Source organism: Lepidochelys kempii, chromosome 7 (assembly GCF_965140285.1).
Source record: "Lepidochelys kempii isolate rLepKem1 chromosome 7, rLepKem1.hap1, whole genome shotgun sequence".
Lineage (NCBI taxonomy): Eukaryota > Metazoa > Chordata > Testudines > Cheloniidae > Lepidochelys > Lepidochelys kempii.
In genome coordinates this window covers 93802288-93817663 of record NC_136386.1, presented here as the reverse complement: position 1 = coordinate 93817663, position 15376 = coordinate 93802288, and the positions used below count along the sequence as shown (strand labels likewise).

At 41.1% G+C, this 15376-nt stretch overlaps 1 protein-coding gene across 13 annotated transcripts in view; it reads left to right on the top strand.

The window, feature by feature from the left end:
- EXOC6 (exocyst complex component 6) overlaps positions 1-15376 on the top strand; it is a 178918-nt gene that overhangs the window by 141969 nt on the left and 21573 nt on the right. For 11 of the 13 annotated variants that reach the window (XM_073353878.2, XM_073353873.2, XM_073353875.2 and 8 more), the window contains one exon: positions 3487-3560. In XM_073353878.2, coding sequence (XP_073209979.1) covers positions 3487-3560 — 74 coding nt within the window. Of the gene's footprint in view, positions 1-3486; positions 3561-4071; positions 4224-15376 lie in introns of those variants that run through there. The other 2 variants (XM_073353882.2, XR_012160030.2) reach the window with 2 other exon arrangements.

Here is a 15376-nt window from a genome sequence, read left to right as displayed (position 1 = left end):
TATAGTTGACAGTTGCCCATTAGGATATTCTTTAGTCTCTATTTTGCCCATTTGTACAAAACACTTTATTGGTATGGTATATACTGCTGCAAACACTTTCACACATGCTTAACTTTATGCATGGGACTGATCTCATTGAACTCAATGGGACTGCTCCATGCTGAAGTTAATTATATGCAAAAAGCTGTTTGGTTGATTGGGGCCATTTATTATTTTTTCTTTCCATTAGTTGAACCAGTGTCTTCTTTCTGTAGGTCAGCTTTCATTTGACTTTCAACATTTTCTAGCTAACCTCTTTGCAAACCTACATTTTACCCTTCCAGGGAGTCAGTGTGGTATGGTGGATAGGGCACTGGACTCGGGAGTCAGGAGACATAGGTTCTGTTTTCAGTTCTGCCCCTGACATACTGTACGCTTCAGTTTCCCTTCTGTAAAATTAAGACAGTGGTACCTACCTTCTTTTATAAAATGCTTTGACATCTGCAGATGAAAAATGCTGTATTAAAAAAGTTGCAGATTTGTTGTATAACAAGGCAAATATATTATAATCATTCTCTTCATTCTTGAAAACAGCTAAACCATTTGTATTCAAATGTCCTTTTTAAAAAATCACTCCCATTCTTAGAACAAACCTGCTAAATGTCAGCCAGGAAGGTAAAAAACAGAAAGTGACCCATTAGAATTGAAACACTTCTACAGCCTTAAATAGAGTTGTTGCTGTATGCACCACTAATAGTTAAATAACAACAACCTAGTGTTCCATATGAGCCCTACCTACTATTTAAGACAGCAAAGACCAATTTTTATGAATGTAAGAACCTACCCTAGAGTGAGAAGAATAGACTTGCACAAAGCTAACAGATTTTAAAAAGCATGCCCATATATGATTTATTATTATTAGCAATATGCTTCTTTGTTTAACCATCTCTAGTACAGCTGTGGTACATAGCAAAAGGTTGAGATTTGGTGGGAAGATAATCTCCAGGTTGTAAATGTGCCTTTGGTAACGTGATAGAAATTGGGTGTGAATGTCAAAGTTATATGGCTTTCTAAAATATACTTTGTGCATACACACTGGATTTGTAATGTGACCTTTTATTTGCCTGCCATCATTCTATGGATTCAGTGCATGTATAAATACCTAGGAAAGTTCAGAGACAGTGCTGGGAAGGTGTGTGGGGAAGACTTCTGCTGTCTTCTGCTATACAATAAGTGTGGGTGTAAATGTCTGGAGACAGGACTCTTCTAGAGTCCTGTCTTTTTCCATACAGGGTAGAAAGGTGTGTATGGAATGAGGCAAGGGCTTTTGCCTCTGATGACTGGTCATATTGAGCAGTACAGAGCATTCCACTGACATCTAGCAAATAGCTGAATATGGTGAAATAAATTCTTCATTTTTCTATTTTTAAAACGTATGAATTTCCATATGTAAAAACTGAATTACAAGAATGTTACGATAAAAAGGCACTTAGATGTCAGGAAATGGCAATGTTAAGGTACATGCAGAAAAATGTACATAGACAGCGTTGAGGCAGTCCTTGCCCCAAAGAGCTTAAATAAAGACATGATGCAGCAAGTGAATGTAACAAGAAATAGAAGAAGGATGAAGGAAGAGTAATAGGATCTTGTGGTCCAATAGCCTTACAATGTGCACAACTTTTTGGCTCTGAGTCATTTAAGCTTTGAAAAATGTGCCAAACCCATAGCCTGTGCTCTCCCTTAACATTCCTGCTCCCAGAAAGTGTCGGTTTGTTGCCTGCCTGTTATTTGCTTGGTTGGTTTTCACCCCCGTATACAATAGACTATTCCCAACTTCCAATCTACTTAGTATCATTAGTTCCTTTTTTTTAAATAAGTCATCCCCACAACTCCTGTAGCTGATGGGTCCCCTCCTCTTTGGGCACTTATCCTAACTGGGACTGGAAGGACACCATGCACCAATGGTTTTCCTGCTCTGTTGCTGTCCAGAGGGACTAGGTTGGGTCCCTGCAGCTGTCAGGTGCAAGATGGTAGAAATTCTGTTGATCGTATATGAAGTGTGTGCTCTGATGTCCCTGTGGTCTAGGTTTGGTATAATGCCACCAGGGTCTAAGCATTCAGTTATTCCCCTTTCCCATACCTCCTGCATCCGAAAGTCAATCTCACCACCCCACAAAGAGTACAGAGTGTCTGGAACTGATGATTCATTGGGGCACCTGGGCTTTTCCCCCTCCTCCAGTGTTGTTGGGGGAGGGGGGGTGAGGTGCGCTGCTGGGGTCATGTGCCCCCAAAGTCCTAGCTCCATAAAAGGACAAAGAGGGATCAACTTGCCCCTGGTGGCTGGCAGTGGGTGCAGCTGCTGCATCTAGGAGCCACCTTAAAATGGCCATTCCTGCTGGAAATTCTTTGGAGGGCTTCAACCCATGTAGTGCTCCTGAGAGCAAGGGAAGGAACTGCTGGGGCATTGTGCCCAAAAAGCTCCACAAGGGGGTGCAAAGGGAGAAGCAGAAGTGGGTCTGGCTAGCACCTTGATGCACTGCTGGTAGTGACTGTTGCTTTCTCCTTCCTGAAGGATTCATCACCTTCCACTGGACAATTTTAATTAGATTAGATCATCCTCTCTGCCTTTTTCCTAATTGTGGGTTCATTTATGTTGCATCTTATTGTGGAATTTTTTAAATTAATTTTCAAGTTCCTTGTAACTTTTATTTTACAAAGACAAAATCTTCAATAAGCTGTGCCCTTTTCCTGCTTTCTTTCCTAATTCACTAACTTTATTTTAAACTGCCATAAAAATAAGTTAAAAATAAATCTGATTTTTAAAACACTTTAACAGCAAATATCAATGGTAATACATCTTACTGAAATAATGCAGCTAGTTTTTTAATATATGTCCCCGTCCCCCCCCCCTTTTTTTTTTTTTTGCTTTTGAACATACTTCAGCCTTCCAATTCTGACAACCTACTTTGGGCTTTTTAAAGAGCAAAATTCCATTATCAAAAAACTTGTTAAAAGGCATGAGCAGACATTCCACCTCTGTTCTGATTATGGTGCTTAGAACTTTCCACCTGTTGTCTGCACATTAAGCTAACTCCCACCTAAGTGTCTGCCTTTTATTGCTGTTTGACTAGAGGTGAGATTTTTATTGAGCAGATGCTGTGACAAAAGCAGATGTTTAAAAATACGTTGACGGCCGTGGAATCGGTATCGTTTCAAAATGCTTTTGTAATCAGTCACCTCAGGACAAAAGTATAAAGTGTGCTGCTCACGTGATTGGAGTATTATTACTGGTTTTAAACTTTATGTAGGATAAATGTATCATAATTAAGGATTATAAGAGTTTTAAATGATGGAGAATGTGAATTAATAGTTATAATCTTTGATTTCTATCAAAATAGTTAATGTCTACTCCATTGTAGTATCCCACATTTTTAATGAATAGAAGTTGCTGCTAGTTTTTTTTTTTTTTAATTCTGTCTCCTTAATATTTCTAAACTTTGCTTACAGTGTTCGCTAGTTCTGAGCCTGTGCCAGGATTCCATGGGGACACCCTGCAGTTAGCTTTCATCGACCTCAGACAAGTAAGACATTAGTTGGTTTTTTATCCTGTTGATTTCCCCCTTTTGATTAGTGCCGAAGTTGTTACAATTCAATGATCTTTCATATTTTTAGATTTCTTAGTGTAACCACTGTTGAAAAACAGCAGTTATTTTAGGTGGTATTAGTGGGCTCTTCCCTATGAGTTAGTATTAAACTTCCCCAGCATGATGTTAGGGGGCACTGTGCTACCAGAGGTGCCATCTTGTGGATAAAATGTTAAATTGAGGTCCTCACTACTTGTCTAGATACCGTGTCACTTTTTATGCAAGAGTATACATGTTGGTGTGCTGGCCTGATTCCATTTCAGGCAATTACCTTCTGCCTACTGAATTACATCCTGCATTTTCAGTTTGACATAGTATTGTTCCCTACTGCCTGTCCTAAACGGTTATGTAGAATTGTTTTACCCTGTTAAACTGCTGCCATATTCCACGCTAGTGATGACTGATTGATTTCTAATGCTATGTCCATTTTAATTTTAAATGTCTTCAGTGATGGGCTCCAAACTCCTCCGTTGGGAAGACTGTTCCACAGATCTCACCATAAGGAAAATTTTCCAGACTGAATCTTACTTATCTTTGTTTCATCCCATTACTTCTATTTCCTTTTCTCGTTAGATTCTTATGCTGTGTCCATCACTAACAATTCATCTTCCTCAGTTTTTTTTAACCTGATATTATCTTTTTTTAAAAAAAGGATTTATCATAACTTTTGTTTTCTTTTGTTTCACAAATATAGTAAAAGTGTTACCTGAACTGTGGAATGAATAGTTAATCAAATAAAGATGGGATTGACTTAAGCACTCCAAGCCCTTTGACAACATTATTCAGCAGTGTTGCCACTTGACAAAAGTCATCTAGAAAAAAGGGGTAATCTAAGAAGGGTTCCATGCCAGATTATCTGTGTATTCACAGTGTTTTCGCTTCTGCATAGCTTTCTCACGGCAATCCAAATCTTCTCAAAAAATGAAAATCCTGTTGTAAAATCATTTTGCAGATAGTCTTCCCCTCTCTCATGCTAATGAGCAAAAAACAGGGAGGAGGGGGAGCAGCTTTTTCAGTGATAAAGTTAAAAGGTATAGGGTCAGATTCTAAGATCACTTACACAGGTTTAATGATACCTTTGCAATCAATGAAGTTACAGTGGTGTAAATCTGGAATAAGTGAGCAGAAGATCAGGCCCATAGCCTGGTGTTAAAGCTATACAATGGAAATGTGATGTCTGTAGATAAGAGAAGTGGAAGAAGAATTTCAGAAACTGCAATTCGATGTGTGGAAATATAGTTCTCCTTTTGGAATTCTACATCAGAGGTCCTGGGCTGACAAGTAGACTTCATCCTTTTGGATTTTTATATCCTCCCTTATTACTAGTGTTGTAGGCCATTAAATGTCTTCCACTTTGTACTACAGTAAGTAGTTTAGTTGAAGGGAAGAGAAGTTTAAAGATTGATTTCATTATGGGACAACTTCTTTGCAACTTTCATTATCAGAAATCCTATAAATCTTTGAAGAGACTACATTTCTTTTAGGAAAAAAGTAATTTTCAGCTGTGCAGGAGCATGGGACGAGTATGTGTGCATTTACTATAGGAAATAAATAATATTTTTGTATGTTTAACTACCAGTTGTTGAATATGCTAGATAAATACTTATGGTACTGCTTATATATGATTATTTAAATTGTGCTTGGATTAGCAGTATGTGTCTAGAATTCTTTTTATGCTGTATAATACTTCACAGAGTGTCTTTTGCACATACTGGGAATCTACAAAATTTCAGATATTTTATAAACTTCAGAAATTTAGGCAATTAGCTTGTTATTGAGCCTCTAGCTGTAGAATAGTTATATAGCATATTTTGTTTATTTTTTCTTTTATATTTCTTGTGTGTCTCATGAGAAACTCATAGGGATTCAGGTATTCATAAAGAGCAACAGTTACCTTTTAGTAAGGATTTAACACTGTTTTCCCTCTCTTCCTTTTTTGTCATCCATTTCTCTCTTAATAGGATAGATGACAGTTCTTTTCAAGAAAACTTAGAAAGGCAACATAGCCTTTTTCAGAAACTTCTTATAAAAGGTCATGCTTCTGTTTTTTAGTTTGAATTTGATACTTCTTCATGAATTGTGGGATATGAAAGATAAGGAAGTAGGTCCACTGGTCAGGTTTTACCTGCCCACCCGGACTGTGCCCTGAGGTCAAACTCCTGATATTTGCTGTTCAGTACAGAGGAGTTGATGACAGGTAGGGGCTGATACAAGGGGGAAAGCTTGAACCATATCAAAGCTAAAAGGCAGGAGAATTGGGACTCAGTGAGAGACTGTAGCTAAAAGATGGATCAGCAGGATTGCCCTCTTTTTAAAAAGTAGCTGACCTGTGATGGAAAAGACTTTATCATCCTGCCAATCACATGCTTGCTAATGGAAGCCAGTTATTTCAACAACAGCTTACTCCCTCTGTGTCGTATCAGGACAATGTATAAGATTAACAAGGATAGGGCAATGTAGTATTGGAACACTCAGACACAAGAAATAAATCTAACTTATAAGGAACCAGCTTTGGAAGAACCAGGAGGATAACTAAGCTTTCATGGTTACTGTGGGGTGCAAGGAGCGGACTGGGCAGGTCGCTGTTTCTAAAGAGCACACTGAAAGTGCTTTCCTCTTAGCAACTCCTGAGCTGCTATCTCTCCCTGCCAGTAATAGTTCTGAACAGTCAGGTCCCAGTCCTCACATTGCAAGCCCAGTTCCCCCACATCCTCTCCACAGCTCTAGGAGAAAAGCTATCAAGAAGAGCTGCACCTAGCAGCAGCAGCTTTCTGCAATCAGGTCCCATTTCTCTTCCTGATTGTGGTGCTCTCATTGTCTTATCATGACCTCGTACACCCCCACCAAAAAAATAACAACTTTGTTCCTTAAGGACCATGTTTTTTCCACTCTACTCGACTCTACTTAGATTCTCGTACCATTTCTGTCACAATGGTATCTGAGCAACTTCCAGCAGTACATTAAGTGACCAGCATGTGTTGAACATGGTTCTGTCATTCTCCCTTTCTGCCTTCCTCTCTTAAGGAAAAAAGTTTTGTGTGTGGATTTTCTTTTATTTTTTATATGTTTTTTACTTGTGTATGCTGTACTCTGTGTTTATTAGTGAAGGTATGGCAAAGAAACATGCCTTGAACTTGGAATGCTAAGTGACGAGGTTTGTAGTGGTTATTAGGGGATTTTTAATTTTTTTATTTAATACCATTGCAAAATATTTGTATAGTCATTCTTTTAAGAAAAGAAGGTAGAGGACAGGATGTAAAAAAAAAAGTGGGTAGTGAGAATGGAGCAGGAAGGAAATGTGGACTATGGGTTGCATACTCTTCTTGCTAAAAGAAATTATGAAAATATCTACATTGATTGTTGTTGTTTATATAGCTAGTAATGTGTGCTTAGTATTTTACAAAACCAAAAAGAGACAGTGTCTGTCCAAAGGAGCTTATGTACTAAGACTGGACATTACACTACAATAATAACAGCTAAGGGAAGATCAGGGGTAAGTGAAAGTAAGTGTTATGTGAAGATCATGGAATTGTTTGTTTGTAGGCAACTTGTTGGCTAAAGACAAGGAATCACCCCTACATGGAGTGGGGGCGCAAATCAAACAAGGAGATCCGTAAAAGTCAGTGAGACCAATGGGGTGATCAACAGGGAGGCTGATGTCCCGAGGGTGGGGGAATGGAAGGAGAGGAGAAAAAAGGAAACCAACACTGCTGAATGAGGATTTAGGAGACGTATGTAGAACAGCAGCCCTGATGCCAAATGCAGATGAGCTGGATCATGTGTAATTTGAAGAAAGAAAGGGAGTGGCAGAAATGAAGGGAAACAGGTTGCAAGGACAAGAATAGGAAATAATAATTATTAAACCTTTCTCCTTTGCCTGTTAGGTGGGGATTTTCAGGCTCATGGACTCTCCCCCACTCTGCAGCATGTCTGGTTATTCAGAGAAACCTATTACTCCTGTAGAGTCCTACCACAGGCTGTTACATAAAATGGAATTGTGCTTGTCTGGCTTTCAGGTCAAGGATCATTGCTCTGCCAGGGAAAGGAGCTCAGAGTCTGGTGGGTAGCAAGGGTTTCTCTGTCTCTCTGCCCTTTTTCCCTCTCTCCATAGACTGGTGTCACTGAAGTATAAGGAGCACTTCAGGCAGTCCCTGCCCAGAACAGAGGCACATAAGGGCTCCATTCCCCACACAGCCACACCACCTTGGGATTATAGGGAGACAGGTGAAAAATCTCTTCCCATGTTCAAAAGGACTTGGGCGTGACTACATGGGATGTTACTCTGTAGCAAGCCCAGGTGTGAATCTACAGCGCACTAGCTTAGCTAGCCGCACAGTAATGTCCTGTGTGGATACTGCTACAGAATACTAAAAGTTCCATAATATGCTTTTACATCCTGATCTTTGAAACAGTAGTACATCAGGCACCCTGGAACACTGTGCTGTAGCACTGTCCACACAGGATGTTACTGCATGGCAAGCTGGGGCACTGTAGACTCTCATCCTCATTTTCCATGCAGTAACGTCCTGAGTGGTACTAGGTCTCTCCTGAGCTTCTGACATGGGTGCTAGGCATCCTGAGGGAGAAGGCAGGCATCCTTTCATGTTCTTAGGGCCATTAATCTCACTAATACTTTTTGGTATCCAGACAGAATTCAACCAGGAGATTTTGTTCTTTGATCTGATCAAATTATATATTTGGTGTGAAACAGAAAGCTCTCTGGGGTAGGGACTGTGTCTTTATTTATACAATGCCCAATGCAAAGGAGTCCTGGCCTCTAGATGCTACCATAACACAAATAGTTACCACAAAGTTCTGGTAATTTCACCTAAACTAGAGTTTTTCCAGGATGGTTTACTGGAGTCTGACAACCAAGCACCATAGGAAATTGGCTACCAGATCTAGTTGTGTTCTTTATGCAGGTGCATCAGGCTCCCCCCTGCATATCAACATGTGTCAGGATTAATCAGAATGACAGATTAGACATACCTGATCTGGTCTAGTTGCCATTACCTTCACAATGCTGGGTGTTGAATTAGTTCTTCTATCCATGCAAGAACCACACTAGTGTTGTTATTATTCTTATAACTCCAGAAACCTTACTGTTCTAGGTATGTTCTTTCCACAATTACAGGGAAATAGTTTTCCTCCCATCATTTTGTTTCAATCCTTGGCACCCCTTGGGAAGGCTGTGACATAATGGGCATTCCTAGCTCTCTAAAGTTATATCTCAAGCATATGGCGTGTGTGTGTCGTCTCATTCTAGCCAAAATGCAAAAGCCTTAGAACCTCGAAGTTGCAGCAGGCAAGATGTTAAAATCCTGCATGAGATGGCTCACTAGGCATCTGGGAAACTATTTACAAAGAAGTAGTGAAGGCTGCCTTTACCAGGTCTGTAGAGGTATTGTGGGAGAAAGTGTGTGAGCCTCATCTGAGGAAAATTTGCAAAATAAGTTTCCATTCCTCTGCAGAAGCATCCATTGGTAGGAAAGTTCTGCTGGGTTGGTTCCCAAATAATTCTTTAAACTATAAAGCTCTTGCTTTGTATGGGGGTGAATTTCTATTTCTGCCTATTATTTATTGTACTTTAATAATAATTAAAACTCTGCTCATCCTTCCCCTCCCTTCTTCTGTGAATCACTGCTCACCATTTGCCATTGATTGAGGAGTGAAGCTCTGCAGCCAAATGAGAAATTTTTTATCTGATCATTATCTTTCTATTAGCAGCTTCTCTTCTCATCCAGCCCATCCTGGTAGTCTGGTAAATGATCAGAATACAATTTGTAAATACTGAAAATTTTGTCTAAAGGGAGACTTGGACACATAACTATCTTTAGGTTATTTATATATTCTATCAAGTTGTTTTCTTAATGCTAATAATCGGTTGCTGGAGGGTTTCTAAACTTTGGAAGAACACTTCTAAAGGCCTGAGGTGAAGGGTGGGGCGTACACCTGGAGCCTCCAGAAATATTGGACTATCTATGAATTCCACAGGTAGAAAGAATTGATGAATGAGGGGAGAAACTGCTAACAGAAAATTACCCGGTAAGAAGTTTCTCATTCTTCTTCAAGTGTTTGTTCTGATGGATGCTCCACCACAGGGCGTGCAGTCGCCCCTGTGCATTCTCAACTGAAGACTGCAAAGTAGTGTCTGCGGGTCTGGGCCTGTACAGAGCCGTGTCCCACACTCTGGCAGAGAACGTATAAGGGAGGTTTAAGCCTGCCCCCCCTCAGTTCCTTTTCAACGACCAGCGTGACATGCAGGTTCTAGTGTCTGCTGTATTCAGCTTCATGAACTGCTCCAAGATTGAGATAAGCACAGTACCATCGATATACTTTCCCTAAGCCTCTGGAGCCCTTTAGGAGAAAGGCCAGACCACAGAAACAGAGGTCTCCACCTAATCAGTCCCGCCCTCTAAGAGGCACTTTTGACAAGGGCATCAAGCAGTCCTCTCCACCAGATCAAGTATTGTGTCACTACCTCCCATTTGGAAACCGACTATCACATTACCTACCTGTCTAGGGAATACCTTATTTCAGATAAGTGGATACTGGAGGTCTTCAAAGTGAGCTACTCTATCCACTTCCGTTCTGTTTCTCCTTCCCATCCATCCCCACATCCCCAATCCTCTTTCGGGACCCTTCTCATGAGGAATGCCTAAAACAAGAAGTTAATTCTGTCCTCGTTCTGGGAGCAATAGAACTGGTCCCACCACAGCTCATTGGAAGAGGATTTTATTTCAAATACTAATTTGTTCCCAAGAAAGACAGAGGCTGGAGACCAATCCTCGACCTCAGGAATTTGAACGGCTGTGTTCTAGCACAATACTTCAGAATGGTGATATAATTTACCCTAATTCCGTCCGTAGATCCAGGAGACTGGTTCATTGCCCTTGACCTACAGGACACCTAATTTCATGTAGCCATCCCCCACTCCCACAAATGTTTCCTAAGATTCATGATAAGGACAGATCACTATCAAGTTCTCTGCTTCAGACTCTCCACATCTCTGGGGTACTCACAAGTTTCTCTCACTGTTCCCATATATGGACCACTGGCTTCTCAGAAGCTGGTCTCCCCAAGACGTCCAGTCGGCAACATCCAGAGCATTAGTACTATTCCATTTTCTGGGCCTCTGCATCAGCTACAAAAAAATCCATACTAACTCCAGTGCAGAGAAAAGACTTTATAGGAGCTACTCTAGACTCCACAACAGCAAGAGTCAGCCTACCCAAGGAGAGATTCTCCATTCTATCCAACCTCATTAATGTCAGCATTACAATGCAGCCCATAAACTCCAGTGAGGACATGTCTACAGGTCTTGGGACACATGTCAGCCTGCACGTTTGACTCCCCACACAAAGATGTACCTTAGATGCCTCCAGACATGAATAAGAACAGTGTATACACCAGACAGACACAGCCTGTCCAAACACATCAGTGCCTAAAAAAGGTGTTGGACTGTCTTATGTGGTAGAAGGACCCATGGAAGGTCTGTATTGGAACCCCATGTTTGCATCCAGCGCCTATTTGAAGACCCTCAAATAGATACATCTCTATTAGGATGGGGAAATCACAGCACAGGAAAAATGATTGGCACAGGAATCAGCACTCCATAGCATTATCCTGGAGCTGAGAACAGTACAATATGCTTACCAACATTTCCTTCACATCACGCAAGGTCACTCAGAGTAATACTGGACAGCAACGTATCACATCAACCAACAGGTTAGAGCAAGATCCCAGTCCTTACATGAAGAATTGCTTAGGCTGTGGAAGTGTTGCATCTCCCATCAGATAGAAATATTAGCAATATATCTACCAGGCCTCCATAATACAATTGCAGACTCCCTGACACTTCTGGCAAGATCATGAATGGGAGCTCAAAAACTCTTTCTTCCATAGCATCTGCCAGACCTGGGTATACTGGAGTATACCTCTTTGCCACTCCAAACAAAGTGAAATGCTCCACTCCAAGGGTGGTTACAACCAAAACTCTCTGGGGGATGTCCTGATAACATCAGGGCCCTGTACCCTTCTTTTTGCTTGCCCACCTATACTGTTAACCCTCTAGACCTTTCTTAAGCTGCACCGAGAAGGAGTGAGAGCTAGCTTCATAACACCTGCTAGGCCAAGGTAGGTGTGGTACTCAAACCTTATCCACCTCTCGGAGGTAACACCCCTCAGACTTCCTATCACAAATGACCTATTGAGGCAGAACTCAGGGTCCCTCATCCATCACAACACCCCGCTCTCTGAATCTCAGAGACTGGTTTCGCAGTCTCTCTCAAGCATGGAATTGACCTTTTGGATAGAGTTTAGTCAGTTTATCCAGTAAAAGCCCAATACTTGCAAGACTTACCTCCAAAAGTAGAAGCACTTCCAATCCTAGTGCTCCCTCCCATCTTCTCAATTCTTGGGAGTTCCGCTATCCAAGATCATGGAGTACCTATTGGAATTAAAAACAGAGACTCTCTCAATGAGCTCTATCAGTCTACATCTTGCCACCATCACAGCCTTCCACTCACCCATCCAGGGCTTCTCAGTCTTTGCCCACTGCACAGCAACCAGATTTCTTAAGGGCCTATACAACTTGTTTACTCCTGTTCAACAACCAGCCCCTGCAGTGGAACATCAACCTGGCTTTAAACACCCTCCTTTTAAACTGGTGGTGACCTGCTCCCTCCTCCACCTTTCCCTCAAAATTTCATTCCTAATTGTCATTACCTCAGCAAAGCAAAAGAGGGAGCTATGATTGTTCATGGCAGACCAACCATACAGCACCTTCTACACAGATAAAGTCATGCTATGTCCCCATCCTCGCTTCTGCCTGTAGGTCTCCTCAGAACATAATATTAACCAGGAAATTCACCTACCAATTTTCTACCCAAAACCTCATGCCTGCAGAGAAGAATCAAGCCTGCATTCACTGGATCTCAGAGGGGTTCTTGCCTTCTATTTGGACAGGACTAAATCATTCTGGGCCTCTCCCAAGCTATTTGTATCAACTGTAAATAAGATGAAGAGCCAGCCAATTTCCACACTAAGACTGTTCAGCTGGGTTGGGTTTCATCTTGACCTGTTATGAAAATGCTGGGTTGCGGCCTCCTCAAAGATTAACAACACATTCCGCTAGAGCTCAGTCCACATCTGTAGCTGTACTGAAGGATGTTCCCATAACAGAAGTCTGCAGGATTGCTACTTAGTCTTCTGTCCATATCTTCCCAAACATTCCAGCGTCTTTCCTGCTCCTGGAGATGACACTGCTTTTGGTGATACAGTCCTTAAAACTGTCCTGGATTTACCTCCTCAGCACCCAGCTCCTCACTGAGTTACTGCTTCAGAGTCTCCTACAGTGGAGCACCCATCGGGACATATTCATGAAGAAGTAGAGGTTACTTCCCTTACAGTAACTTGAGATCTTCGAGATGTTTTGTCCCTGTGATGCTTCACCTCCCCCCGCTTATTCCCACCTGCTGTGAAGTTTGGCTTTGCAGTTGAGAAGGGAATGAGTGATGGTGGGCTCGCATCTCCCTACATGCCCTCGTTCAGAGCATGAGGTGCTGCTCTGCAGTCTACTTTGCAGTCTGGTCCGTGTCAGCTGACTCAAGCTCGTGGGACTCAGGCTGCTAGGCTATAAGATAGCAGTGTAGACTTCAGGCTGAGGCTGGAACCCAGGCTTTGGGATACCAGAGTGTCTGGTTGGCTCCAATTCAAGCCCAAATGTCTACACTGCAACCTTATAGCCCCACAGCCTGAGCCCAGCTAGCCCAAGTCAGCTGATACTAGCCAGCCATGGATGTTTTATTGCAATGTAGATATACCCGTAGTTTCAGTATTAAGTATTATGTGCCCCGTACTGCACTTGGGAAGAAGTGCACATGTCTAGACCGTTTTTGTATGCACTTCCCCCAAAATGCAGCACGGTTCATTCTGCAGTTTGTTGGCACATCCAAAGAAACAAGAATGAGAAGTTAATTTTCAACTTTCAGTCCTAGATCCGAGGTGCCAATCAGTCAGTGCACCTGAGATTTGTAGGTGTGGGTCAGGTCAGCACTTTCCCCTTGAGGAAGGAGCATGCAACAGACATACAACACAATTTAATTTTTTTAATTGATTTATTTGCTTTACAGAAATTTTGAACCACCATATTTTTGTTAGTCATATCAGAGATCCAAGCTGTGGTTAGAAAAAACAATTCAAAAGAAATTTTCCTAGCCTCAGTGATGCCAAAAATGTTGTCATTTTTATTAGAAATAAAAAGGTAATTTTTAATGAACACTTCCAAGCTGGGGTTTAAAGAGAGAGCTCCTTAATTCCTCATTAGCAACCCTCTGATGCATCATTGCTGTTTTGTTTTATGCAGCAACAGGATAGAAGCATAGAAGACATGGACCCCACAAATGCCGTTCAGACCCGTACTCATATAATACACTAGGGAACAGTATACACTCACAGTGATGCTTAAATCTTACACGCATTGAACTTGAGGAAAGTGTAGAGCTCTTCACAACGAGGGAGAATCATGCTGAATATTTAGTCCACAGATACATATTTATGTAACTTGAAAGAAAAATTTGTCAATAGTAGATTGAAAAGGCTCAACCATAGTATATATATAAAAAAAACCCAAGCTGAAAACTCAAAGGACAATGTCAAACATTCCCAACAAGCTTAAGTAAGTAAAACCAGTAATAGACTTAAACTACTTTGAGTTCAAATTACTTTAATAAGGGTGTTAATTACTAGGGGATTAACATTGCTTACATGTGATAATAGACATAGTCGATCAATAACGGATGAGAATAATATGCATTTAAGAAGCACAAGAATCTAGCACAGATTACTTGCTCAGAACGGATAATATTTCAAAGTGGTAGGAAAACAGAGGAAGAAGGACAGAGGCAGAAGTCCCATTTTTAATACCTTGGTGCTCAGGTAATGAGAGCCAGGCTAATTCTTGCAAAGTTACATATTACATGTCCTTTCCAATCACCCAGTGTAACTAAACAATTAACAAGAATTGAGACAAAATATTGTTTTATCAAGATATGTCATCTAAGTGATGGGAAGAAGGCTTTTCCAAATAAAAGAACTAAGATTTTGCTGTGGGCCCCAGAATTTCCTGAAATGTTTGTTAATACAGTTTAATAGCTATGGACTATAGAAGTAAACTTGAAATGGTAGGTGGGGAGGGGATTGAGAAATCACTGAAGATAGTCAACCAACAGTTACATTATCATACCTGGACTAGTGGTTTTGGCTTCACTTACAGTTTGGCTATAATCAATTCCGAAACCAGTGATTTTGGCTGTACTTGCATTCCTGGTCCAGCGGTTCCCCGGTCTAGTATAGTTTTTCCTAATGGATGCAACTTCATCAGCCAGAAAGTAAGTGGTACAGGCAAACCCTGGATTACTGTAATGTGCTTCTCATGAGGCAGCCCTTGAGGAAACTTCAGCTAGTACAGAATGTTAATGAGTTGATCACACTGTGTTTCACTGATGTCACTGACTTCTGCTTGGTTTGTGGGTGCAATTTAAGGTGTTGATTTCTGACCTATAAAGTCCTTTAAGTTTTTGGATATGGTGTGTGTTCCCTCATGGTCTAACTCAGATGTTGAGATCAGCTGGCACTTCATCTAATGGTTGACATGGATTTATTGGCTTTAGTTTACCTACAAAGAGGTCTCAGTGAAAAGCCTCCAATTTTGGAACTTGCTCTTGGATTGACAGAGCCTATGTTTGTTGACC